Here is a 27,467-nt window from a genome sequence, read left to right as displayed (position 1 = left end):
TTGTTTTGACAATCCAGGGAAAATATTTTTCAGTTTATTTCATGATAAAAAATATATTTAAAAAAACAGTATCATAAGTACACTACATCAAAACAAGATTAATGTTGCAGTTTCAACTTGTGCTATTTTTTTCTCTTAGCACATGTACAAACTGCAGCTTTATGTAGCCATTAACTTCATACAGTTTGCAAGATTATATTACAGTCTTACAAAATGTAACATTCATACACAGTCTCATAACACAAAGAGGTTGATGTCTCAAGCAGTGAAAAGAGTAGAGATTATTGAATTGGACCAGTGGAGAAATTGCCCATAGCAACCAATCGGCAACTGCCTACCATTTTATAGAGTGTACTTGATAAATGTTACCTCAAAGCTAATTGGTTGCTATGGGCAACTTCTCCACTGGTCCAGTTCTCCACTATTTTCACTGCTCGATACATAAACTCCATAGGGTTTTTTTTTTTGTTGCTATTATTACTCACTAGTCATTACATTTTATTGCTTCACTTGCAAGAGATATCATGATTGCTGTTAGTAATCAAGTGCAAATGCAATACATCATACTGACAACGTTCTGGCAAAATGAGCAATTTCAATAATTTAATTTAAAAAGAAAAGTTCAAAATACTTTTCATATTTCCATTTAAAAAAGAATATAAGAGCAAAACATTTAAATAGAACACAAATTCTACAAATATGTGAAAATGTACCGAACAAACAAAAATAACATAATAAAATTGCTGAAAAACAAACACGAAAATTATTCATTCAGATAGGCTTAAATCATGCATGCATCCCATTTATTAGTGTTTTTCTGCTGAAATTAAAAATATACAACATTTCTTTTATGACATCCCCAAAATCCAGGAAAGGGCAGGCAAGTCAGCAATTCCCTTCACCAATTCAGCTGTCGATGAACTAAACTTCCAACACTGAATCATGGAACTGTAGCTTAACCTCCGAAGTGCTGATGGTTGCCCTTCCCTGCCGAAATTATTTAAAAACCATGTACTTTTCCTTCCAGTTAATATTCATTTTCATTATCTGCAATTAGAGAGAAATGTAGATGACTGTTTTTTTTTGTGTTACATAATTTGCCAATGAAGTGTTCTTTCACACACTATTGTTTCTATATGAAAAGAAGTAACTATTTGCTTTTGGAAAACTAGTGAAACTCAGCAGGTGCATTGTAAACTTGTTTGTAGGCTTAGCAGAATTACAGCACTGAATCTGGAGAGCATGGAAATAAATGATATATTTATATAATTTTGTGCATGACTGTTGAGACATAGTGGTTCAGAGTCACAGGTTTTTGTGTATGACATTGAATTTTGCAGATATTCAATACCAGCAATCCTTATTGTAGACTTGTCTTACAGCAGTAATTTTGTACACCAAAAACTTTCAGTCACATTTTGGTGGACTCCATAAAAGACCAGTCTTGGTTGGTTGAAGCTATTCTTGGGCAAGTCCTTTGGCACTGAGAGATTGGCCTGCTGCGTCTAAAGCTGTTGATTGAATGCCTGAGAGAACCCAACCTCTTCCAGAGTCTTAGTTGTGGTTCACTTGAATCTTCCACATGGTATGGCATAAATTCCCGTGGCCCATGTAAAGACTGGTCTAGGGCAGCAGGTTTGCACAATGTCACAAAAATTAGGCAGGTGGCAAGGAGTAGGAAAATGCACACAAGAGAGATGATGATAGGTAATGGGTCTGTAAAATCCAAGGGCATCTTGGTCGTATTATTAATTGAAATATTCTCCATGGTAGTATTAAAAAGTACAAAGATAGGGGTTCCCCCTAGTGTTTCATTATTGAACTTCTCTGCACTTTCAGTGTTCATCTTGCCTGTAACAAAGAAAAAGACATTACTATCCAGTAACTATTTTTTTTATACTATCGTATTCAACATGCTTTTCCTACAGGTATTTGCAGGGGTGCCTTGGGTTGGCGGTTCAGGACATAATCAAATTATTGGTGGTCAATGTATTAGATAAAACCAGTTCTTGTGGCGTCCAGTCATAAAATATGTGGACAAACAGAAGTGAATCCTGTCAATCCACACATAACTGAATCTAAGGATGATACATGCAGATGTGTCCCTTCTCATTCTGCATATAACTGCCTGCCGCATGCATATGCATCACAGCAGCGAATATATGCACTGCGGCCAGGAACATTTTAAGAGAGGAGGGGGCCCGTATGCAGACTCCGGGTGGGCCCTCTCCTGTCAATGGTGCCGTAGGCTCCGGCATTGTGCCTGGGCGGAGACAAATTTCCTACTGCGCCTGCGGAACGGCCATTTTGGGAGTAATCTTTTGCAGTGTCCATCGCGGGACTCCAGAAAGGTAAGTATATAACAATATCGGTGCAGTGTGTGCGGTGTGGACGCCCACTGGACCCTGAGTGCACCCATCATGGAAACGCCAATGACCGCGACTCATTTTCACAATGAGGGGGACACATCTGTAAACACAATTTACTTAATTTCATATTTTGTCTCTGATTTTCTCAATAAGACCCTTTTGACCTAGGAGTGCTAAGAAAAAAGTTTTAATACTCTAGGGCTCCATGATTCAAAAAAGTATGGTAACCACTGCCATAGGCTGAAGAGGTTGGAGTAGAGAGGCCAATCTCAGTCTATTTTTGTAATACCCAGATTCGTGAATTAAAAAAAAATCTCAGTCCCGGTATTGAACTGTAATTACAAGTAACAGGGAGCAGTGACAGTGGGTGAGGGGAACAGAGAGGAAGGGGTTAGGGAGCAGTATGGATCGGTGCAGCGAGGGAGGGTGGGTGTAGGAAGCTGTGAGGAAGGGTGCAGGGAACAGGGAGGGAGGGTGGGAAAAGAGAGCAGTGAAGGTGGGTGTTTGGGGAGCACAAGATGAAAGTAGGGAGTGTGTACTTGTGTAATGTGTGCCTGGCGCTTAGGCGGGCAGCGGTAGCGACACAGACAGCACCGCTGGCATTTCAAATGTAGTGCCGGCCACCAGCCAATTGGACCTTACAGTCTGGCAGCCAATCAGGAGTCGCTACTGCTGCTTCTTCCCTGATTGGCTGCCGGTTGACAATCCCAGATTGGCTGGCGCTACATTTGAAATGTCGCCAGCGATGTCTGTGTCTCTATGGCTGCCCACCTAAGCACCATGTACACTGCTGCCACCTGAGCTACACAGCCGTGGAGCGTCTGAGCCAAGTGCTGATAGTGCTCAGTGTTGCCCAGCAAAACTGTGCATGTGCAACCTAATCCCCCATGTTAGACATGCCAACTGTCGACATTATGCCAATGTAGACGTGACTGTAGACACCCTGTCCATACCGACATCCAGAATGTTGACATACCTATTATCTGTTATTATAAATTCACAACCTGATAAAAGTTGTCGTCATGTTTGCATGCATGCTACATCTAACGTGCAGTGTGTGCACCGTAATTATAAGGCATAACATGTATGCACCATAGACACAGTGTTGCGACCGAAAGTAGACAACTGGAAAATGGGCGTAAATATAAAAGTGGAAGGCAGCGGCTGAGGCCAGAGGTACATTACTTTTTTTAATTTTATTATTTGTAAATTATAAAGTGCCTGATTTTATTTCCAATCCCATATCTACACTTGTTTATGTTTAATATGTCATTGTGAACGTGAGTCCACCATTGCAAGGATGTTTGGTACAGTACTTTTACATAGCCTCCAACATTTTACACACAAAAATCGGTACAAATTAGGTAAAGGGGGCGTGGCCGCATCCCTTTTCCTATACTTTCAATGGAAGTTTGGAGAGCCAAAAATTGGTACAGACCATAAAAAAAAAGGTACTGTACCTGCTAAAAAGGTACAGTTGGAGGGTATGCTTTTATGTAGTGGTGTGTCCTGCTAAAAAGTGGATGCCATTTTTTTTGAAAATCTCTTGCTTTGTGAGTACTATTAAAAAAACAAAAAAAACTTTTCTATGGAAATGTTTTACAGCACAAGGAAAAGACTAAAGAGGGTCATAAAAACAAAAAGGGAGTGGAGTGGGGACAACTAACAGCAACAACAGGCCATTTTAATAGCAATAAACAATATCCAGTACCATGCCAACCCACAAGTACCATCCAAAGAGCCAAGTTACTAATGAAATGTTGAGCATCAATTGCACAAGCTACTATGCAAGCACTCAAAAACATTCTGACACATGTAAGCAGGAGGGCAAAGTTTGGGGGATAGTCGCCCCATCTGCTGATACATCAACTAAACTGAACTAAAGTCAGATTAAATAGGGCAAATGCTGACAAAAACTGTGTTTTTCTGTTTTTGGTTTTGTTTTTTTTTGGGGTGGGGGTTATCAAAAATGGAAGGAAATGCAAAATGAGTCAGATCTGCACATAGCAGGTGACTACGCACCAGATACAGTATATATCAGTTTTAACTTTCAGGTAATCTGGCCCTGTGCAGCTGGACTGTCCTGCTCATGAGAGTTGCTAGACCACCTAGTATGTCTATAAAGGACAGGCTCAGTTTTAAATCTACTGTTGTCAAAATGCTACAATTCCGAATTCACGTACAGTACCTCATTAGTATGATTATATTTATCATGATAAAATGAGTATAAAGAGGAAAAGTCGATGGGATAAGTCACGTGTAGTTTGCTTGGTATTTTCCCCTTAAGATTAGAAACTTACCCATTTAGTTGGTGGAAGTGCAGAAGTTTTCAATAGTGGCATAAATCTTGCTATAGTCCTCAATGAGAGCCGGCTGCATGGATTAGTGAAACCTTTTAGCAATCAAACAGGTAATAAAGTGATGGCCTGAGTTCTGTCTAGAAGGCCTTGTGTCCTATAGCTGCTCAAGTTTCAGAATGTGTGTATATATATATATATATATATATCTATCCGTAAATGCAGATAATCTCAGCAGGGAGTCTTCAAAACGAATGTGAGAGGATTTGCATACATTAGGGAAAGATAATGAGAAGCCAGTGCTGGAAGTGCTTTAAGTAACAGAGGTGTGATGGTGTTGTGATCTTAAGTCCTGTAAAAATGTAATTATCTGTGGTGTTGTGTTCTGAGGAAGCGAGGTTATCATAGTCACTGTATGTCTGCGTTTTCCTGTGTCAGTTTTGTTTTGTAGCAAATAAAAATTGTGACATGACCAATAAATGACATAATAAATAGCAAGGTGCATTCACTGGGATGTCCCATTAGGCCAGGAGACGCACATCACCATCTGATATACAGTATTGGGGGATATGTAACAGGGTACGAGTTTGCCAGAGCTGCAGGATGCCGGACGATCTTGGGGGTTTATTTAAAGCGGCAATCATTTATAAGGCATGGTTTTGCTTAGTAAATTGACTTAAAGAGAAGTTGTAAAACGTGGGCAGTCACTTTTCAGAGTCAGTTAAGGCGCTGTTACAAGGATAAAAGTTTATAAACTACTGTATGCAAGCATTCCCTTAGCCCTAATCTGGTACATAAGTAACCTATTTAGTGAGTGCCAGAAAACATATTTTTTGCAAACGGCAAGATGTGGAGTTCAGTCAGTACGCCATTTGGCAATGATGGCGTGCATGGCACGCTAGGCAGACTTGTCAGTTTGACGGTTGGTGATGTTATTGGGGCAGAGTGCTGGCTTAATGTAGGGTTATGTACATATCTAATATACCAGTACAGGTGCCTCTATTATGTCACCACTCACTCACATGTGCAATGGTGCATGCCATTGCTAAGTACCACCTGCTTAGCAATCAGCTTCAGTGAGCTGGCATATTATAGTGACATATAGAAACAAAAAGCCAGCACTTATTATGTACCTTAAAATAAGTTTTAATCATCATAAGTAACATGAACAAAAAACTGCTTAAGACAGACACAACTACTTTATATTTAATATAAAATCCTATCTAAAATGACTACATAAAATATATGACCTTCGGACCTTATATCATCAGAGGGATGAACTACTATGTCAGAGATAAAAAACAAACAAATAAGAACACACATCTCAGCAATGTTTAATATAAAAAAGTCAGTTACCACTCTGGGTAAATGGGGAATAACAGACGTGCCCGAGGACTAAGTCACAGTATGATGAGAGTAGTCCAATATACATGCTCGTAATCCTCACTATACAGTGCCCTGGCGATTCATTAACCACAAACGCAAATATCGCTGTCTGAAATCCCCAGCAGTAGCCAATGTTAGAACATTGCAGAGAAGTCCATAAATGATTGGGCCTGATTCACATTTGGAGGCTGTTGCATCCACACGTGTGTCTGTTGGTGGAGTTGCGGGAGCGATAATATGCAACTACTACATTACGCCTTCCCCTGGTATACCAGCATGCGTCTGAATGTGCCGGAACTAAGACATCCACTTTCTGCATCTCTGCATGCTGTAACATCGCCGGTGATTCTCAGCATGCCACCACTGACGGACCATCAGCACTTGCTCCAGCACTATGGCAGGTGCAGTTTCTCTGTGTGGCCTCTGTGAAAGCAGCTATGCATCTGAGAACACAGCCGCATTCACTGACATCCCCATGATACGGGTGTAGTATGGTATGCCGGCGGCCGGGCTCCCGGCGACCAGCATACCGGCGCCGGGAGCACGACCGCCGGCATATCAACAGCGTGGCGAGCGCAAATGAACCCCTTGCGGGCATGGTGGCGCGCAACGCTATTTATTCTCCCTCCAGGGGGGTCGTGGACCCCCATGAGGGAGAATATGTGTCAGTATGCCGGGTGTCGGGATTCTGGCGCCGGGATCCCGACTTTCGGCAACCAGAAGACCACCCCCATGATACACCCATCGAGATGGCATTTTTTTGCGTGCACTTCAAGCCACCTCCCAGTCTTCTCCAGCAACACCCATCACTTTAGCACTCTATGGGGTATATGCAATTACGGTCGAATTCCCGAATTTGTCGAAAAACTGGACTTTTTCTCCAAAAAAAAAAATTCGACAATGCAATTCAGTACTTTCCGTCAAAAAAACGGACTTTCAAAATTCGACTTTTTGAAATTCGACATTTGTCAAATTCGACTTTTCTGCAATGGTACAAATGCGGCAATTCGTCAAAAGTATATTCAATTGAAGTTTGGAAATTCGACAACAGTGCTTTTAGACCGTAAATTCGTCATTTTCAATCCGCCACACTTTGGTGGGTGAATCTAATAAAAAAAAATTAAAACATGTTTTTTTTGGTGTGTTTTTTTATTGGTAATAGCATATCTATTTATATTAGAAGGGATTAGGTATTTGGTTTGTCTTTTTGGGAGGCACAAGTATTATTTATATATTTTTAAAAATAGTTTTTTTTGTTTTTGTTTTTTAGATGGAATGGTAAAATCCCGGAAAAAAATGGCGTGGGGTCCCCCCTCCAAAGCATAACCAGCCTCTGGCTCTTCGAGCCGGTCCTGGTTCTAAAAATCCGGGGGAAAAATGGACAGGGGATCCCCCCGTATTTTTTAAAACCAGCACCGGGCTCTGCGCCTGGTGCTGGTGCAAAAAATACGGGGAACAAAAAGAGTAGGGGTCCCCCGTATTTTTTACACCAGCATCGGGCTCCACTAGCTGGACAGATAATGCCACAGCCGGGGGTCACTTTTATACAGCGCCCTGCGGCCGTGGCATTAAATATCCAACTAGTCACCCCTGGCCAGGGTATCCTGGGGGAGTGGGGACCCCTTAAATCAAGGGGTCCCCCCCCCAGCCACCCAACATGGGACCCCTTTCAGTACGCTGGTCCGGGTGTTCGTTTATTTGTTTTGCCAAGTACGAGGATTTATATCTGGACACTGGATTGAGGTGAGTATAATTTTATTCACAGGTACCCCGGATCGTCGGATCAGGAGACGTGGCAGTCGGCGGGTCAACATAGGTAAGTATGTGTGTGTCGGCAGGTGTGCAATAAAGTTTTACTCTCAAGGTGTGTGTCTCCTGTTTTTATTTGGGTATTTTTTTTCCAGTAGTACTACAGGTACCAGCGGGCCCGTTTTTCTCCCGCATGGTACTTGTGGTTCTCCAAGTACCAGCTTGCGGGGGAGGCTTGCTGGGACTTGTAGTACTACAGGAAAAAAACAATATTCTTGTCATTTTCTCAAGGCTATCAGCCCCCCATCCGCAGCCCTTGGATGGGGGGGACAGCCTCGGGCTTCACCCCTGGCCCTTGGGTGGCTGGGGGGACGACCCCTTGATTGAAGGGGTCCCCACTCCCCCAGGGTACCCCGGCCAGGGGTGACTAGTTGGATATTTAATGCCACGGCCGCAGGGCGCTGTATAAAAGTGACCCCCGGCTGTGGCATTATCTGTCCAGCTAGTGGAGCCCGATGCTGGTGTAAAAAATACGGGGGACCCCTACTCTTTTTGTCCCCCATATTTTTTGCACCAGCACCAGGCGCAGAGCCCGGTGCTGGTTTTAAAAATACGGGGGATCCCCTGTCCATTTTCCCCCCGGATTTTTAGAACCAGGACCAGCTCAAAGAGCCCGAGGCTGGTTATGCTTTGGAGGGGGGACCCCACGCCATTTTTTTTCGGGTTTTTTCCCTTTTTTTCCCGTTTGTTTAAAAACGGAACAAAATCCGTCAAATCGGCCGTTTTTCGTCAGCGGGACTGTCGAATCCGTTTTTTATTGAATATGGTCAATTTCGGCACCCACTTGCCGAAATTAGACGGTCGAATTGTGTCGAATTAAAAAACGGCTGAAAAATTGCCGCGATTCGCCGCTAATTGCATATACCCCTATTTCTCATACCATCTGACCCATTTGCAATAGCACCTTCGTGCTCACCCTCTGGGTAATGCATGCACCATAGAGGCTTTCTGAATATTTTGCGCATCTACATGAACATCTGCATTCTGTGTGCGACACAGAATCAGGCCCATTATATGCTGATATTCATGATTTCATCAGAGCAATAAAAGGCAAGTAAGCTCCATAGTAAGGGACAGTCTCTCTATCATACAAAAGTAGTTAATCAGATCTGTTTGTTATGTGTGCTTTGATTAGATTTGTATTAGTGTTATATGTTGATTGCTGATTAGTTTTTGTGTAATGTTATTATACATAATTGATGTGTGCTGTAGTTTTGTAGTGAGTGCATTTGTTTTGCCATTTATCTATTGATGTGTATTGTAATTGTGTAATGGATGACTAATACTGTAATTATCAGTTCTTCCTCTACCATTGGGTGCCTTGGCACTGTGGAATGAGCAGGTCTAGTCAACCAATGAGTAAGTGGGTATTTTTATTTTCATACCCTGAGGCAGCCTGTACTTGCTGAGGTTTACTGCAAGAAAAAAGTAAACATTATATAGGTGACATTGCTGTAATTTATGCATGCAGGCTCAATCTAGCACCGGCGATAGCGATGTGCGGGGCCGCATACACAGATTGCTTAGATTTTAAGCACGGATCTCTCCGTGTGTACCCCCCTTAACACATCCTGCCACTTATCGCATGCATGCCGTATGCATGAATAAATGCGAATAACAATACAAAGGGCTGCTCTTTCAATAGCAGCTGACTTTTGTGTTGTCAGAACTTCCGGGTTTATAACCCGGGAATATTACTGTGCGTACGTGGTCATAGGCCTGTGCAAGCCACGGGGGTGGGGGTCCCTCACAGGGAAATTCTGCGGTGAAAAGTTCATAGGCTTCTATATGCAGGGGCAGTTCTAGAACAAAATTACATGGGGAGGACCATGACAGGGGAAGAGGGAAGGGGGAGGCTCTTTTGTGTACACTCTTGGAAAAGTGTGTGGCCTTGCAACAAGGGGAGTGGCCTCAAAGGCAATTCTCTATCCACAAGCCCTTGTTTTCATCACCCTGGGGCCTTGTTTTCATCACCCTGGGGCATGGAGTACATACAATAGCCAAGGCCAAGACAAGTTATGTCCTACCTGCCAGCTGGTGTTCTAAACTCTATTTACATACTATAGATGACGTTACGTACTGGGTACGAGCGTTGGAAAGTTTCGATTTCCGGAGCTTGACACATATGTGTAATGCGTCAAACCTCAGAAAATTGCAGTTTTCATAGTTTTTACCATTTTTTTTCACTTGTACATCCCATCCATAGTGGTTTACATTAGGTAACCCTGAAATACTGGTGCTCTAGGAGGTCTCTTTGGATTGCCTAATGATAACATTATCACTGTATACATGCGCAGCAAAATTGTACACAGCTCAAATGATACCACCAGAAAATTATGTCTAAGGGGACCAATGTATCAATATCAGAACAGTTCCGCCGTTAAGTATACTTTCTTATTGCTGCATATCATGCCATAAATAGAGTATTTTAGTTTGACGTTTATCAAATGTCTCTTGTTGGGACAGCGGCTCTGATAACAGCCTGTGCCAGATAAAGTGCTACACAGTAGCTAGTGCCAAGTTCAGGCGCAGCATGCCTAATGTGCAAGTGCCAGTGGGCTGCATACTGTATGTGACGGCACAGGATGCTGGAAAGACATCCAGAGGATGAGTATCATACCCTATAGGCTGCAATAGCTAATATAGTTAAAGCTTTGGAAAATATGCACCTTAATTTACCATATACTACCTAATGGTACCGCCAGTCCTGAAGAGAATTATCTCTGAGTAATTACCAAGGGTGATTTGCTTGCTTCTGCTCTAAATTTACTGTATTATTTACAGTTAATAAGTACAGTACTATATGTAGAGGCTCTGCTTCCTGCACATACAGGGCCTGACTCAGAGATGTAGGCTAATACTACCGCAGCTGTGAATATGTATGCAGCGGCTGTGCCAAAATCTGCAAATGTCACAGCTACCGGGATTTGTATTGAGATGCCCACTGGCCACACCACCGAACTGACTTGCATACAAAGATGCACATCAGACAATCATCGACCATTATGGTTGCCACAGGACCCTAATTAGGGGTGTGTGAGTGGTGGTACCGCAGAGAGTGCAGGGCTTTGGGGGCAACTCTTTGCTACCCCTTGCTTCTGGCTAACAGGGTACATAGAACAGCACCCTACAGCCAGCATCATTGCTGCAGTACTGCCTGGAGCATCCTGTGGATGCTGCAGATATGCACCCTGCAGTCTAAACTACTACACAGAGCGTCATCAGGATGCTCCGAGCAGTGGTGCAGCTCCCAGTGCTGGCTCTTTGTCCCCACTGCACAATGGCCCTCATTCCGAGTTGATCGCTCAATAGCTATTTTTTGCAGAGCAGCGATCAGATAGTCGCCGCCCACGGGGGAGTGTATTTTCGCTTTGCAAGGGTGCGATCGCATGTGCAGCCGAGCGGGACAAAAACGTTTTTTTTTCAGTTTCTGAGTAGGTCTGAACTTACTCAGCCGCTGCAATCACTTCAGCCTGTCCAGTCCCGGAATTGACATCAGACACCCGCCCTGCAAACGCCTGGACACGCCTGCGTTTTTCCAAACACTCCCAGAAAATGGTCAGTTGACACCCACAGACGCCCTCTTTCTGTCAATCTCCTTGCGATCGGTTGTGCGAATGGATTTGTCGCTAGAAGCATTGCTCAGCAACGATGCTGTTTGTACCTGTACGACGTGCGTGCACATTGCGGTGCAAACACATGCGCAGTAGTAACCTGATCGCTGCGCTGCAAAAAACGGCAGCGAGCAATCAACTCAGAATGAGGGCCAATGTCATAATATTTTGTGCTCAGGGGGCGGGGTCCTCGCAGGATGCACTGCTGCCCTGTTATGCTGCTGGTCGCTCAGCATGGTCATCATTAGTCACAAGCTCTGACACACACCCCAGAAACAGTTGCCACTCCACTGTTACCTCCCACAGTTGATCCCTAAATGTCTATCATTTTGCACATAAATCCTCACTGTAAACCCCATCGCAAGTTCATAACCGGAACACATGATCAATAGTAAAACAATGTTCCACTGCATACAGAATTGACACTGCGGTCATCTCTGAATCAGGCAGACAGAACGTCGTCCTCTGCCTGAGATGGATCAGAAGTAGAAGGCTGTTGTTTAGCAACAGTTGAATAGACTTTGTTGGATTCTTGTCTGAAAGATGCAACAAGCAAATGACTTGTTAATAATATGAGATGTTAGTGTCATCAAGCAGAAGGCTTCAATACAGTATTGCGACATGTATACAGAGATTGCTCAGTGGGTCCACTGATCTGAAGTGTGAATGTGCTACATTGCATGTCACTGGCATCGCTCTTTTACTTTTTCTTTGCTTTTTCCTTTTCTTTAATGGCACTCAACTGTTGGGTTTCTAACAGGCCTTTTGCACACACAAATCAAAGCATTGATTTCTCCATGAATAAACAGAACAATGTGCTTTGACGAAGCAAAATGTAGAAAATCAATTCCAAGCTGGGGCGGTCTTGGAATGACAAACTGAATTTGGCTTCGTTCTATCCTCAATATACCTATCACTAACACAGCTTGAAATTGATTTTTTTTTAGATATCCTCTCTGCAAAGCTAAGGAGAATATTATGCTACCATATACAATACAGTATAACAGCAGCAAGAGTTTCTACGCATGCTGGGCAGAGCCAAAGCTAGGAATTTTGTCACCCAGGGCAAGACTGTAAATTGGCGTCCCCCGCCCCCCCTTCCCTTCATTTGGTATCAGGGTTGCTTGTCCAGTGGCTATCAATGGGTCTCTGCAAAAAAGTTCACTTGCACCCATCCAGTGAGAGCACCCACTAAATACCTGTACCCTGTCAGCAACACCTGATCTCTCCTCTCCAATGCCTGCACTCTCTCATCACAACACCCCCTCACCATTATCCTCATCACATCACCCCTCACCATTACCCTCCTCACATCCACCACCCTCATCATTACCCTCCCCACATCCACCCACTCATCACTACCCTCCTCACATCCAGCCCCCTCACCAGTACCCTCCTCACATCCACCCCCTCACCATTACCCTCCTCACATCCAGTCCCCTCACCAGTACCCTCCTCACATCCACCCCCTCACCAGTACCCTCCTCACATCCACCCCCTCACCATTACCCTCCTCACATCCAGTCCCACATCTTTATCCTCCTCACATCACCAGTCACCATTATCCTAATCACATCCACCACCCCAACCATTACCCTCCTCACTTCTACCCCCTCACCATTATCCTCCTCACATCACCCCTCACCATTATTTTGATCACATCACCCCTCACCATTACCCTCCTCACATCCACCCCCCTCATCATTACCCTCCTCACATCCACCCACCTTACCACTACCCTCCTCACATCCACCCGCCTCACCATTACCCTCCTCACATCCACCCGCCTCACCATTACCCTCCTCACATCCACCCTCTCATCATTTTCCTCCTCACATCCACCACCTCACCATTATCCTGATCACATCACCCCTCACCTGTACACTCCTTACATCACCCCTCACCAGTACCCTCCTTACATCCACCCCCTCACAATTACCTCCTCACACCCACCCCCTCACTAGTACCCTCCTCACATCCACCCCTCTCACAATTACCCTCCTCACATCCAGCCCCTTATCTGTATCCTCCTCACATCCACCCCCTCACCATTATCCTCCTCACATCACTAGTCACCATTATCCTAATCACATCCATCCCCCCAACCATTACCCTCCTCACATCCACTCCCTCAGCATTATCCTCCTCATATCACCCCTCTCCATTATCCTCCTCACATCAACCCCCACACCATTACCCTCTTCACATCACCAGTCACCATTATTCTGATCACATCACCCCTCACCATTACCCCCCTCACATAACTCCCCCCCCCCCCCTTTATGTAACTAGGATAGTTCGATCTCTTTGGCAGTCATGTGCATGCAGCAAGTCACTAATTGTAAACAAACACGGCCCGATTCAGACCTGATCGCTGCTGTGTGGGCGATTATCAATAGATTGCGCATGCACCGCAATGTGCACGCACGTCACCACACAACAGGCATCGCAGAGCAGCGACAGGCTTGTGCGAAAATTTCAATTGCACAGCCATTCGCATGCTGACTGACAGGAAGAGGCCGCTTGTGGGTGGTAACTGACCATTTTCAGGGAGTGTCAGGGAAATTGCAGGCGTTCCCAACTGTTTTAGGAAGGGTAAGTGAAGTCAGCTCCGGACCCGATCAGCCTGTTCTCAGCGCAGTGTACTAGTAAGTGCTGGGCTGTGCACAGACTGCACACGCTGGTAGAAACATTCTATGGTGAGTAAGGTGTGAACAGATTTGCAGCTGTATGCTGACTGAGGGCGTACACATGCGATCGCACACTTACATGGGCAAATATACACTCCCCATGGGCAGCGACTATATGAACGAAAGACAACAAATTTAGCAGCCCAGGGGTCAGGTCTCAATTACCCCCACAGTTTTCTGATTAAAGACACGGCATCCCATGCTCTGCTTCACTCACTACTACCTTAGGGATCTGCATCCCTACACTTCAACTGCCGCACTGTACAGGTTAGGCAGGCAGCACTTCAGCTGTGGTACCTAGTATTCTGGTGCAGTGGAGGAGTTCACGCCGGCATGGTGCTGCACTGCCGCTGTCTGTGGTGTATCGGTCTTGCAGGACTCTGTGAAAGTCCTGGGTGTGCCCGTTAAATCCGGCCTTAGGGAGAAGAAAGGGGTCCTGTGCCCCCTCAAATCCTCCACCCGGGACACATGCCCCCCTAGCACCACTCCCCCACCCCATCAAGTATTTTTTTTGTAATATTGGATGGGTTTGGTTGTTTATAGAGCTCTTGTTAACTTTGTGTAAGGTCCGAAGTAAGGGCTACATGGGCCTGAGGCTGAAAATATTAAGGGGCCTATACTGAGACGGGCAGGAGGTTTGACCAGTGCTGTGTCGGCGTGGCCTAAGTCATGTGGGCATCTATACACCCTACCCTATCAGCATTCAGCCCCAATGTCTCCATAAATGCATAAAAATACAAACATTTTATAATTTTGTGAGAAAACTAGAAAAACTATTTTAATAAGCCACGCAGCTGGTCATCATCGTGCTGACATGATAATGGGCCAATTTTTATGTAAAGGCCTGAAGCTGGAGCTCTGTTTGCCTCATTGTAAATATGACCCTGCTTTGTTTATAACCTAACTGTGCCAAAGAGTTCAGATTTGATTTGTCCTGCTATGCTGAGTGGCACAGGTGGGAGATGTGTTCCATATATAGCAGAGTAGCAGTGAATAGGTGTACCAGCCAGTGGTGGGACTGACATTGACAGGTGCTTTAAGAAGAGTGCTGGAGGAAGGAGCACTGGAATAAAATGCAGAGGTGTTTCCATGGGTCTCCGGACTCTGGGTCGACACCACTTAGGTTGACACCCTTTGGTTGAAAGTGAATAGGTCGACACTAGAAGTAAGTCGGCGTGAACATGGTCGAAATGCAGAAAGGTTGACATGAGTTTTTCACTTTTTTCTTTTTTTTTTGAACTTTTTCATACCTTACGATCCACGTGGACTACGATTGGGAACGGTAACCTTGCCCGAAGCATGATGAGCGAAGCGAGCCATATGAGGGGACACGGTGCACTAATTGGGGTTCCCGGTCCTTTTCCGAAGAAAGCGACACCAAAAAATATATGAAAAACTCATGTCAACATTTTTCATGTTGACCTTGTTCATGTCGACCTAATGGCGGTGTCGACCTATTTCTAGTGTCAACCTAGCCACTGTCGACCAATAGGTGTTGACCTAGACACTGTCGACTCTGAGTCTCATACCCGTTTTCATGTTACCTTCTCACAAAGCTGTGAAACCATTGGGAGATGAAGATTCTTCTGTACACTGTAAATCAGGGCTGGCCAAACCAGTCCTCGAGATCTCCCAACAGTAAACATTTTCCAGACCACCTAGCTGGTGCACAGGTGTAGTCATTACTAATTAAGATGTGCTGCATTCATTCCTAACTGATAATTCTACAGATCTCCAGGAGGCCTGGAAAACATGAACTATTGGTAGATCTCGGTTTTGCCAACCCTGCTGTAAACATTTCACTTTTTTATGATTTTTATTGCAGATATTGCATACCTCCCAACTTTGTCCTCCTATGAAATGGGACACACACGCGGCGAAGCCGCTCGCGCTCCCGAAAAGAGGACGTGGCCTATGAAAAGGGGCCGTAGCTTTGCGGGAGGACCGGCGATCGCGAGCCACGCTCCCATTTTCGTCACTGAGGGGGCATGCCCAGCGCTCTGTGAGCTGCTGACATGCCCTTTCTCCGTCTGTCTGCACTGAATATTTCTGCTAGCAGCGAGTGCAGGAGCCTCCCAACTGCCGCCCCTCCCCCCCACCGCTGGACACTGCTGCCCACGGGTGGGACAGTCCCTAAAAAACGGGACTGTCCCGCGAAAATCAGGACAGTTGGGAGGTATGGATATTGTACCATAGGCCCGCCTTACATTTTATTTCTCTACCAGCTTGATAATGTGAATTCATTCATTGTTCATTGATATAGGTAGTGTGATTAGAATGCAGTGACGTAGGAGAGCTCGATTCCTGCTGGGTTTCCATGTGAGTGAGCTTTTTACCACTTACCTTGGCCCAGAGCAGTCAGTATGCTTCAGTAAACAGATGCAGGGAATACAAGTATAAAAACAACAAACCTTTGGTGCTATTGATATATTAAAAAAAACAATTTTGGAAGAGAACCTCCATATTAGGTCCTATGTGCACAATTGTTTTGTATTCCATAGGAACCTATCATATTTTATATATCGCCCCTGTAGCATTAAAAAAATAATAATAACTTTGTGACTTTAATAATAATTTTAATTACTTAATTCACTCTGGCAGCTGAGTAATAGTGTGCTTCCTATACAAAGCCAGAAGGATTGTGTGTTGCTCTGCAAGCCCTAGTCTGCACTTGAAGTTGAGAGCATTATACAAGCCTGCACATATAAAAGTATACAGTAGATATATTACTGTAAATGGCATTTTCTAACTACCGCACATTTTTTGCCTTGTACAGTTGTGTTTATTTTCTGGTAATGTGTTAATTTTTGTGTTTGTTTAAAAAGATATCTACCAGATTTATATTTTTATAATCAATAGTAATTATTAGACATGTGGTGTCAGTCCTTTTCGTAGGTCAGTGGTTCTCAAACTCTGCCCTCGGAACCCCAAACAGTTCATGTTTTGCAAGTCACCCAGCAGGTGCACAGGTGTGTTCATTACTCACTGACACATTTGGAGCTACTTATTTCGCTCGTGATTCTGTGAGGAGACCTGGAAAACATGCACTGTGTGGGGGTCCTGATGACTGAGTTTGAGAACCTATGACATAGGTGATTCAAAATACCGTAAAGGAGTTTTTTCCCTATTTATAAAATGGCCCCTAGGAGCAGATGATAGAGTTACTAGGGTATTAAATTATCCGCAAATTCGCGGCAATTTTCCGCCCGAAATTTTTTCACGGCAATCGGGCGAAAATTGCAGCGAAAACGCTCCGTTTTTCGACCTATTCAATGAATAGGTGCACTGAAAAGTGCAGGTGAAAATGGGGAAATCAGCCTGTACCCCCAAAAATGCTAAACTAACATAGGAAAACAGAAGAGAAGTGTATTAGAGATCACATTAGAGAGTTTTGGGGGACTTAAATTGTGTGAAATGGCTGTTATATGCATTTTTTTAAAAATGACAGAAAGCAAGTTTTTTTTAGCAAAATAAATGCTCTCATTAAATTTGGGGTACATGAAAATGGGTATAAGTATATATTTGGGTCATTTTAGGGTACTTTAAAAAAAAGTGGAAACTGACCGATTACTCCCATCTGCAAGCCTAAAAACACCTGTCCCACTCATAAAGCACCGCAATATACCTGTCCCATACCTTGAACCCCAATTTCCATCACTTTGTACTTTTTCACCCCAAAAATGACATGTCATTATTGGCCAATTAAAAATAAGTAAAAACCTCAACGTGCCTAATTAGTCATTAAGGGGGGTGTCCCAGGAGTTCTGTACCATATCCAAACATTTGTACCTTAAAATAGTGACTTCCCAACTTTTCACCTGCTTCAGAGAAGGTGAAGTGAAATTAGTGAAAAAATGATCACCGATAAATTTTCCAGGATAATTGAATAGGCTGTAATTGCGTTTCGCGGGAAAAGTCCGGTTTTTCGCGCGAAAAGTCCGTTATCGCTGCTAATTGAATATACCCCTTTATCTTAATTACGCTAAATAAATTAAAGGCTTTCTACTGGTGATAAAACTCATGTGTAGTAAGTATTTCTGGCCAATGAGCTTATGTAACATAGTTGCGAGTTGTTAAAAAAACACTATATCTGTTTGTAACTGATTTAAAAAATTATTAATTCTGTGAAAAATAATACCCTTTCTCCATTGCCGCAATAACCCGGGTCGCGTCTCAGTGGGAGATGGTCCCTGAAAAATAATCTGAGTCCCTGTCCTGGAAATCTGACCTGGGTAGCTAAAAGGTACCTGGGGAACAGGGACGATTAAACGCGTGACCTGGGTCATCCAACCCGGGTCCCTTTAAAAGCATAGGGAGAGCTGGATCCCCAGTGCTTTTAGATGATGTTACTTCGAAGTGCAGGCAGAACAAAAACACTGCACATGGATGCAGTGTCAAAAGTGCATCTTAAACAGGGTCTGGCCTGGGTTGTAACTGTGTTCAAAATCATGTGTCTGACACAGAATTTTAGTTGAAAAGTGGTATAAATAAATTGGCCTTATTACCAATATCAGACCTTCTTGAAAAATAAATCTCTAATTCACAATGTTCTGGAGCAGCATTTCATGCTATCATTAGATTGCATTTACTAAAGCATAGTGAAGAATCACAGTGTTGCAGTCCTGTGTTCATAAGGAAGTTATTTTAGAAAATTGTTGGAAAACTAGCATAGTACGCCATCTGCTGGCATGATGTCCATTTAGCAGCCAGCTTTCTCCAGAAAAAGTGTTAGTGTGTGATCAAGACAGTTACAGGAATTTAATGTAACAATTTACAGCTTTTTAATTCACCTAAAGGTCTGTCGGTATAACAGAAGGGACATTACTAATTAATTTCCTATATGAACAATTTCCTACTATCACTTTCAAACAACTCTTTTTGTAAATGATGCACTTTTTTGCTAGCACTAGAATGTATTGTGTCTGAATTACTTCCTGTTATCTACAGTATGTTTATTTTGTACAGAGAATAGATGGATTATTGAGTTAGAAAGTGCTCTACTGGATTACCCCCTATATTCTGTTTAAGGTAGACTCAAACATGTAGAATTTACACACAAGGCCAGATTAACATTGGGGCGAATGGGACTAAAGCCCCAGGCCCCCACATAAAAATAGGCCCATCATCATGACAGAATGATGGTGACAAGCCTCCCAGCTGGCCACACAGTTGACCATAAGTCATACCAGTGGCACAGCTACAAAGGGTACAGGGGGCCACATCCACACCCTGTACCTATGTATTTATATTTACCTCGCCGGAAACCCGTATCAGAGACGCCGCACAATTCACCAGGAATATGGTGCTGTGGCCGGTTTAGCATTGGAAAAATTACCAGGAACAAAAAACCCATGCCAATCCATGTTCCCGGAGACCTGTACCATGTTCTCTGCACATGCGCAGTAAGCCCTGGCATATATTTCAAAAGTGCATCAAGGCAGGTTTGGTTTGAAATGTGTGGTATCATGGCACACCCTTTAAGGCAAATAACCACATCATTGCTCTAATTACCAACCTGTACAAGCATATCATTTGTTTAGGTTCTGAGAAATAACAAATACATGTGTTAAAGTACATCAATTATACAAAGAGCATATTTATCAATTTCATAGGTTAGAAAAAAATCACAGTAGCCATATAATATACTGTAGTATGAATAGTTCCATCCACTTTTATCATTGCTTAAACAGAGAATTTTAATTGCACTTCTATAAGCATACTAGCTGAATACGGTTAAATTCGCTACAAAATTAAAAGAATATTGCCAATCTTTGTCAGGTCGTACCTCTGGGCTTCCCCAGGTTGATGCTGTAAAAATGCTGGTGCTGAGGAGAATAATCTGCCTCCTTCTCTGCCCCGTCCCGCCTCTGATGCTGCCCTGCTCAGTGCTGTAAATGTTGGGACGACAGGCCAAGCTCTGCCCGCTGTATGTTAAATATGTTAGGTATGCAGGCTGACTCTATGTCAAAGGACCCTAGGTCTCCTTGCTTAGCTTCAAAACTAAAGTATGCCTCTGCCCCTACCCGTGGGTGCCTCTGCCGCTACCTGTGGGTGCCTCTGCCCCTACCCATGTGTGCCACTGTGTAAATTGCTCCAGGCATTCCAGAGTTCTGCTCGAAAACTATGGATTTTTACATGTCACCCCCTTCCCACCCCCACCCCTAGGGGTGCTAGGGATGTCTTACCCCCCACAGTATTTGCTTTCAGATTGTAAAGGGCCCCATACACTGGTACGATTTTACACGATTTCATACAATTCCGATATATCCGTCTGATATATTGTATGAAATCGTGTACAATCGTATGTGTTTTAGATCGTATCCAATCTGATGCGCGTCCCCGTGGCTGTCTGATAGGATCCCCTAGGTCGTTGGTGCTGCACTAATGATATATCGGAATTGGATGGAATCGGATGGAAAAAGTGTGTTTTTTGTGCATGTGATGTATCGCATGCGATGTATCACAGGGAAGTTTGACTGGCATTCTCAGGACACTCCCAGCCCCCATAGCCCTCTATCCAGCCCATCAGATATATCTCATGGTACAATTGTATGCCGTACGATATATTGCATGCGATGTATAGCAGCTTCATCAATGGCATGCGATATATCTTATGCAAAAATCAGGGCCGTAACTACGTGTGTGCCAAGGGGGCTTGGCACACAGCGCAGTTGCCCTGAGGGCGCAACGGCCAGCGGCATGTAATGAGTCAAATTGACTCATTACATGCCGCCGAAGTCTGCGCCGTGCGCCCCGCTGTGTAGGGAGAAGAGGACCAGCGCCGGGCAGCGGAGAGAAGGAGGAGGAGGGAGGGGGAGCAGTGATCCGCAGCAGCGCTATTTGATTGGTAGTAAGCGCCGCTGCAGCATCCCCCTCTCCTCCTGTATTGGCTGCCCGGCGCTGCTAAGGATGCTGGGATGCGGTTCCCCAGCATCCACAGCAGCGCCAGGCAACCAATACAGGAGGAGAGGGGGATGCTGCAGCGGCGCTTACTACCAATCAAATAGCGCTGCTGCGGCTCACTGCTCCCCCTCCCTCCTCCTCCTTCTCACCTCACACAGCCTGCACCGAGAGGAAGCTGCACGAGGAGCCTGTCAGCGGGGAGAAGGTAAGTATATCCTCCCTCCCTCTCTTTCTCTCTCTCACCGTCTGCCGCAATGTGTAAAATGGGGTCTCGTCTGCCGCAATGTGTAAAATGGGGTCTCGTCTGCCGCAATGTGTAAAAAGGGGTCCCGGCTGCCGCAATGTGTAAAAAGGGGTCCCGGCTGCCGCAATGTGTAAAATGGGGTCCCGGCTGCCGCAATGTGTAAAAAGGGGTCCCGGCTGCCGCAATGTGTAAAATGGGGTCCCGGCTGCCGCAATGTGTAAAAAGGAGGCCTGGCTGCCGCAATGTGTAAAAAGGGGTCCTGGATGCCGCAATGTGTAAAAATGGGGACTGGCTGCCGCAATGTGTAAAAATGGGGACTGGCTGCCGCAATGTGTAAAAAGGGGGACTGGATGCCGCAATGTGTAAAAAGGGGGACTGGATGCCGCAATGTGTAAAAATGGGGACTGGCTGCCGCAATGTGTAAAAAGGGGGACTGGATGCCGCAGTGTGTAAAAAGGAGGACTGGCTGCCGTAATGTGTAAAGAGGGGGCCTGGCTGCCGTAATGTGTAAAAAGGGGTCCTGGATGCCGCAATGTGTAAAAATGGGGACTGGCTGCCGCAATGTGTAAAAAGGGGGACTGGATGCCGCAATGTGTAAAGAGGGGGACTGGCTGCCGCAATGTGTAAAAAGGGGGACTGGCTGCCGTAATGTGTAAAAAGGGGGCCTGGATGCCGCAATGTGTAAAAAGGGGGACTGGCTGCCGCAATGTGTAAAAAGGGGGACTGGCTGCTGTAATGTGTAAAAAGGGGGACGCTGTCTATTGTAATGTATAAAAGGGGCTCTACCTGGTGTAGTGGCGCTACTGTGCAGCGTAATTTGAATAATGTAGACTACTGTGCACCGTAGTATTAATTGCTATTATTTTGTGGCCACGCCCCTTCCCCATTAAGCCACGCCCCTATATATTTTTTGCACGCCTACGGCGCGCACTGCCCCTATCTTACATTGGGGGGGGGGGGGGCGCCACCACTATCGTTTCTTACACACAGCGCTAAAATGCCTAGTTACGGCACTGGCAAAAATAGCTTCACTAACTCAAAGTAAGTGGTTCCATGGCACGTTTCTAGTTTTTGCTTTTCTCTTTTGAAATATATGCCAGCTGTAAGTTGTGTTATTCAACATCACTTTTAATATTATGCATGTGTTTGGGATGTGGAGGAACCCGAATATGGGCTTTCAGTATGTGTTTATTTTACTAGTAGTATTTTTATTAACTGCTTCACTATTACATGTACTTGGTTGATTGGACATTTATTGCTGCCTTCGGTTCTGTTCTGCCACTGTTAGTGCTGCTGTCCTGTCCTATTTGGGAATTCGGAAGGTCTATATTTTGTTATTTGTCATGATCACTTATATGTCTGAAAGTCATCACAGATTTCACCCTTGGACGGCTTTCTTTGTAGTAGGTATGTCGCCTATTTTTTTGTTTCCTAATAAATGTGTTGGCTCTGCCATATAATAACCTCCTCCTTTTAGACAAGCAGTTATATTTATATAGATTCATTTATTTTGGAAAATTAGAAAATTCAGATAAGTAACTGTTGTAGTACACTAATCATGGGTGACTTTCTAGATTCTGGACATTTACATATTTCAAAAGTCACTATGCGAAAAACATTTTATCGCAAGTGTCAGGTAATTGCTAAGCTTTCATAAATCATACAAAACATTTGTAAGGTTTATTTATGAATAAAAGCTAAATTCTAAATGTGCACCATATCATACACTGCAATTGGCTACCATTCAAACATGGACCAAGGGGTTCAAAACATTATCTATTTTATAATGGTCGCAATGTTTGTCTGAGCCAGACAGGACACAGCCTCCTGCCACATCAGCTTACAGCTCTCACTGGCTTCCTGACAGGACAAAGACCCCTGCTATCTCCCTTCATAGCTCTCGCTAGCTTCCTGACAGGTCAAAGCCCACTGTTACCTCCCCTCACAGCTTTCACTGGCTGTCTGAGAGGATAGAGTCCCCTGCTATCTACTTTCACTGCTCTCGCTGGCTGCCCCCTGCCACCTTTCCTCACAGCTAAATGGTCACATGTCCAGGCCCAATTCCCACCTCTCCTGACAACGGACGGTAATCCCACCTCCTCTTACAGCCCAGCCTGAACCCACCTTCAGCTGCTTCGCTAGTCCACACACAGGAGTCTGCAGGCAGACATGTCTCGCTACACTGACTGGAATCTCTGCAGTCTCTTTACACTTGCATTGCCTCAGGGCTGCAGTAGGGACACATTTTAGGCTCCCGACATTATTATATCAATGACACCGCTCCCTGCCAGCTCCCTTCTCAGCTTTCACTGGCTGCCTGACAGGACCCAGCTTCCTGCCATCTCTCCTCTCCCTTCAAAGCTCTCACTGGCTGCTTGTTAAGACAAAACCCCCTGCCATATCTCCTCATAGCTCTCACTGGCTGCCTGACAGGACACAGTCCCCTGCTATCTCCCCTCACAGCTCTTGCTACCTTCCTGACAGGTCAAAGCCCATTGCCACCTCCAATCACAGCTCGCACTGACTTCCTGACAGGACACAGCCCCCTGCCACCTTTACTCAAAGCTAAATGATCACATATCCAGTCCCAATTCCCACCTCCCCTGACAGCAATCACACCTCATCTTACAGATCAACCTTAACCCACCTTTGGCTACACTGAGGAGGTTGGCAGGTCAGGCACAAGTCTCTCTGCACTGACTGGAGTCTCTGCAGTCTTTCTACACTTGTGTTGCCTCGGGGCTGATGTAGAGACCAACATTGGGCTCCCAACATCAGTTTTTTATGAGCTCCATATTCAGATGTAGTAGATATAACAATATATTGGTCATATCGATGATCAAGCTACTTGCACTTAATCAGAAAAAAGGGAAGGCAAAAGAGAAAAGTATAGGTGATAACCTGGGGCAGGAGAGGAAACAGAAACTAGGCAACAGTGCGAGAGAGAGAGAGAGAGAGAGAGAGAGAGAGATGGATAAGAGGAAAGGGGGTGGATGGGGAGAGCCAGAGACAGGATAGAGATGTGGAGAGAGTGAGTCAGAGTGAATAATAAACAGCAATGCTGTCCCATCATAGCCAGCATCAGAGCTAATGATAGGTCTGTAATATTAGTAAATGATAATCTACTAACTTTGTAAAAGTTAGATCAGGCATTCTCAACCTCTGTCCTCAAGGCACATTAACAGTCCAGGTTTTAGTGATATCCATGCTTGAGAACAGGTGAATGAATTAGTACCTCAGTTATTTTGATTTAACCATCTGTGCTAAAGCCTGGATATCACTAAAACCTGCACTGTCCGTGTGCCTTGATTACAGAGGTTAGGAATGCCTGTGTTAGATAATGGATATATATAGGAGTTGCATATGTAACTGCAGGTGCCAAGCACTTGTTAGAAGCAAATGATTCAGTATTGGCAATAGCAAATTATCTTCTAGTTCTGTTTAAGCTGCATGTGCACTATTGTGAGACATACTGTAGGAAGCAGGAAAGCTGTGACACACAGATGAGATGTCACCCCGAGACCTGGAAGTGATTACAGGCATCACATTTGGCTAATTTTCAAATATTGCAACATGTGGCAATCACCTCCTTGTCAGTGTGACATGGGCTTCTAATTGTCAGTACATTCAACACCATTAGAATCTAACGCCACATTTCCCCCATTCTTAAGAAGAAATAGATACAAATATACATATATATCCTGATGCTGCAGTAATGCATGCAGTCCCTTTTAGCAAATCTTGATATATATTTTTTTAGATATTTGTTTTATATTGCAGCATAAGGTGATAGCATAAAATTATAGCTGTCAGTAAATATCCATAGATTTATAAGTAAAAAATCTATACATAGCCTGACATCAATGCCTCATATTATGGGTTGTGAGCTCCCTGATATGAAGAGTGAGATGCAGCAGACTATACTATTCTGTGGAATCCTTCTCTTAGCAGGTTGCAGCGAGTTTCACTTCAAGTGCATCTAATATATTGCATTAACTATTGAACCCAACTGAAACAGCACTAGAAATACCATGAGAGGTAGAAACCACGTTTTCATACCTGATTGTAGGTTTTCTCTTATCCAGTCGTCCGTTCTCTCATGATTCTGTTGGTCACTGCTGGATGTCTGTTTTTCTCAAACTTGGATGCACTTTGCTGGGGGGAGGATGGAAAGACAGAGGCAGCAAGAGGGAGGAGAGGGCAGAGGGTGATGCAGACAAAGGAGAGAAAGTAAAACTTATGGAAACAAATTGCAAATGCTCCTTAAATATCTCGTTATCACTAGTTCCAACCACAGTCATAGGCCGCATAAAGTGTTACACCATATATGCATCTTACAAATACATTTCTCTTTCAATTTAATGATCTCATGACTTGTTTCCCTTTATACAGTTTAATTTCCCCTGTGGGATGTTTACATGGTACAGTCTGGTAGCTGGATTTTGTTCAGTGAATGCCAGTCTTCAGGTTGCTCTGAAGTTGAGATGGGCTTTAATGGGAGGGGGAGGGAGAGATGGTGTGAAATCGCTGTATAAAGAGTCTCTTTATATGCTTCTCTCAAAGCAAAGTTCCTTCCACACTTATTTAATTTAACATTTCCAGTGTCAACACTTGGTCCTTAGTTAGCATTGTTAAGATGTGTATAGTATGTCTTCCTTTACTACCCAGGAGAGTTGTTTCAGACTGCGGCTATACATCAACATATTAACAAGTTTTGTTTACAGTGAAACTGAATTTTTAGTACCATTTAAAAATGGTCTAGCAGCACACCTGTTTAGGGCAGATTCCATTAGCCATGGGTTTGGCACTGTGATGTCCATGCATGTAGTGTGATAATCTTGCTAATAAAATCAGAACAGCTCTCACTATTCAATGAGAAAAACGCCAACAGATTTTCTGCACAAACACTGGCTTGGACACACTCTGCAAAAGGAGCAGACGACCCCATTTCTGGAAAAGTCCACCTCCATGCCCCTAAATGGCTGCAGACTGTAACTTACCTGATATCACAGGACCTGATCTGCACATGCGCAGGGCCATACTTACCTAGTCTCCAGGAATGGCCGGAAGGCTCCCGAAATTCGTGTGGCTGTCCTGACCACCGAAAGAGTGGGCAAGTCTCCCGGCTGGTGGCCACCACCACCCCCAGCACCCACACATAACACTCCCACCCCCCGAGCCAGCTCTAGGCATAGAAAACTAGGGCATTTGGAATGGTTAGGGGCACAAGCAGATTCTGCTAATTAAAATGATATGCGGCATGCCTATATTCTGTGTGTGACTGTATCTGCATACGAAATGATACGTTACAGTGTATTCCTGGAAATCACTGTAGTATAGCATTTCTCTTATGTCCTAGAGGATACTGAGGATCCATTTAGTACCATGGGGTATAGACAGGTCCACTAGGAGCCATGGGCACTTTAAGAATTTGATAGTGTGGGCTGGCTCCTCCCTCTATGCCCCTTCTACCAGACTCAGTTTAGAAAATGTTCCCGGAGGAGCCGGTCACATTGCATGGAAGCTCCTGAAGAGTTTTCTGCATTTATTTTATCTATTTGTTATTTTCAGGCAGGACTGGATGGTACCAGCCTGCCTGCTTCGTGGGGCTTAGGGGGAGGAACGGCCCAACCTCTTGAAGGGTTAATGGTCCCATTCCCCGCTGACAGGACACTAGCTCCTGAGGGAACTATTTGCACACCCCACCACGGTAAGCGTACATTCCTGCAGCATGCCGCCACCCCTAACAGAGCCAGAAGATAGAAGAGTGGTGAGTACTAAGCCGGCATACCGGATAGCGCGTCGCCGGCCATTATGGCAGCATGAGGGTACGGAGACGTACAGCTTATGTGGAGCAGCGGTGTCTCCAGACTTAGTACACAGTGCGGACACACTGCTTCTGAGGGAGCGAACTGAGTCTAAGTACACTACCAGTGTACACAGTAGCCAGACTGGCATTACAGACTTAAAAGGCGACTGACTCCATTTTAAGCACTAAATATTACCTCAGTCAGTATAAAAAAGCGGGAAGACCGCACGCCATTGAAGGGGCGGGGCTTCAGTATGAGCGGATCCAACAGCTCACCCGCACCATTTTCCCTCTGCAGTGGACACAGACGCTGACTGACAGGGACACACAGCTCCTCCGGAGAGAC

At 44.5% G+C, this 27,467-nt stretch overlaps 2 protein-coding genes across 8 annotated transcripts in view; one reads left to right on the top strand and one right to left on the bottom strand.

Moving 5' to 3' along the window:
* On the bottom strand, positions 1-25,616 carry C3H10orf105 (chromosome 3 C10orf105 homolog). Of its 3 annotated transcripts, none has more exons than XM_063963426.1 (2): positions 25,372-25,616; positions 1-1,851 (listed from the first exon to the last, which is right to left on the bottom strand). In XM_063963426.1, exon 2 carries the CDS (start codon positions 1,844-1,846, stop codon positions 1,412-1,414), a length of 435 nt encoding a protein of 144 aa, XP_063819496.1. In that variant the 5' UTR covers positions 1,847-1,851; positions 25,372-25,616; the 3' UTR covers positions 1-1,411. The 3 variants fall into 3 exon arrangements, with proteins under 3 accessions (XP_063819496.1, XP_063819498.1, XP_063819497.1); XM_063963428.1 differs by lacking the exon at positions 25,372-25,616 and adding an exon at positions 24,443-24,508; XM_063963427.1 differs by lacking the exon at positions 25,372-25,616 and adding an exon at positions 23,960-24,065.
* Positions 1-27,467, top strand: part of CDH23 (cadherin related 23) — a 1,868,204-nt gene that overhangs the window by 1,495,461 nt on the left and 345,276 nt on the right. The window lies entirely within an intron of this gene.

The sequence above is a fragment of the Pseudophryne corroboree genome, chromosome 3 (assembly GCF_028390025.1).
Source record: "Pseudophryne corroboree isolate aPseCor3 chromosome 3, aPseCor3.hap2, whole genome shotgun sequence".
NCBI lineage: Eukaryota > Metazoa > Chordata > Amphibia > Anura > Myobatrachidae > Pseudophryne > Pseudophryne corroboree.
The sequence above is the reverse complement of the archived record's forward strand: the minus strand, read 5'-3'. Positions and strand labels throughout refer to the sequence as shown.

Bases quoted from the DNA above. Each gene is read 5' to 3' on its own strand.
- C3H10orf105 (XM_063963426.1), bottom strand. From the start codon at position 1,846: ATGAACACTGAAAGTGCAGAGAAGTTCAATAATGAAACACTAGGGGGA.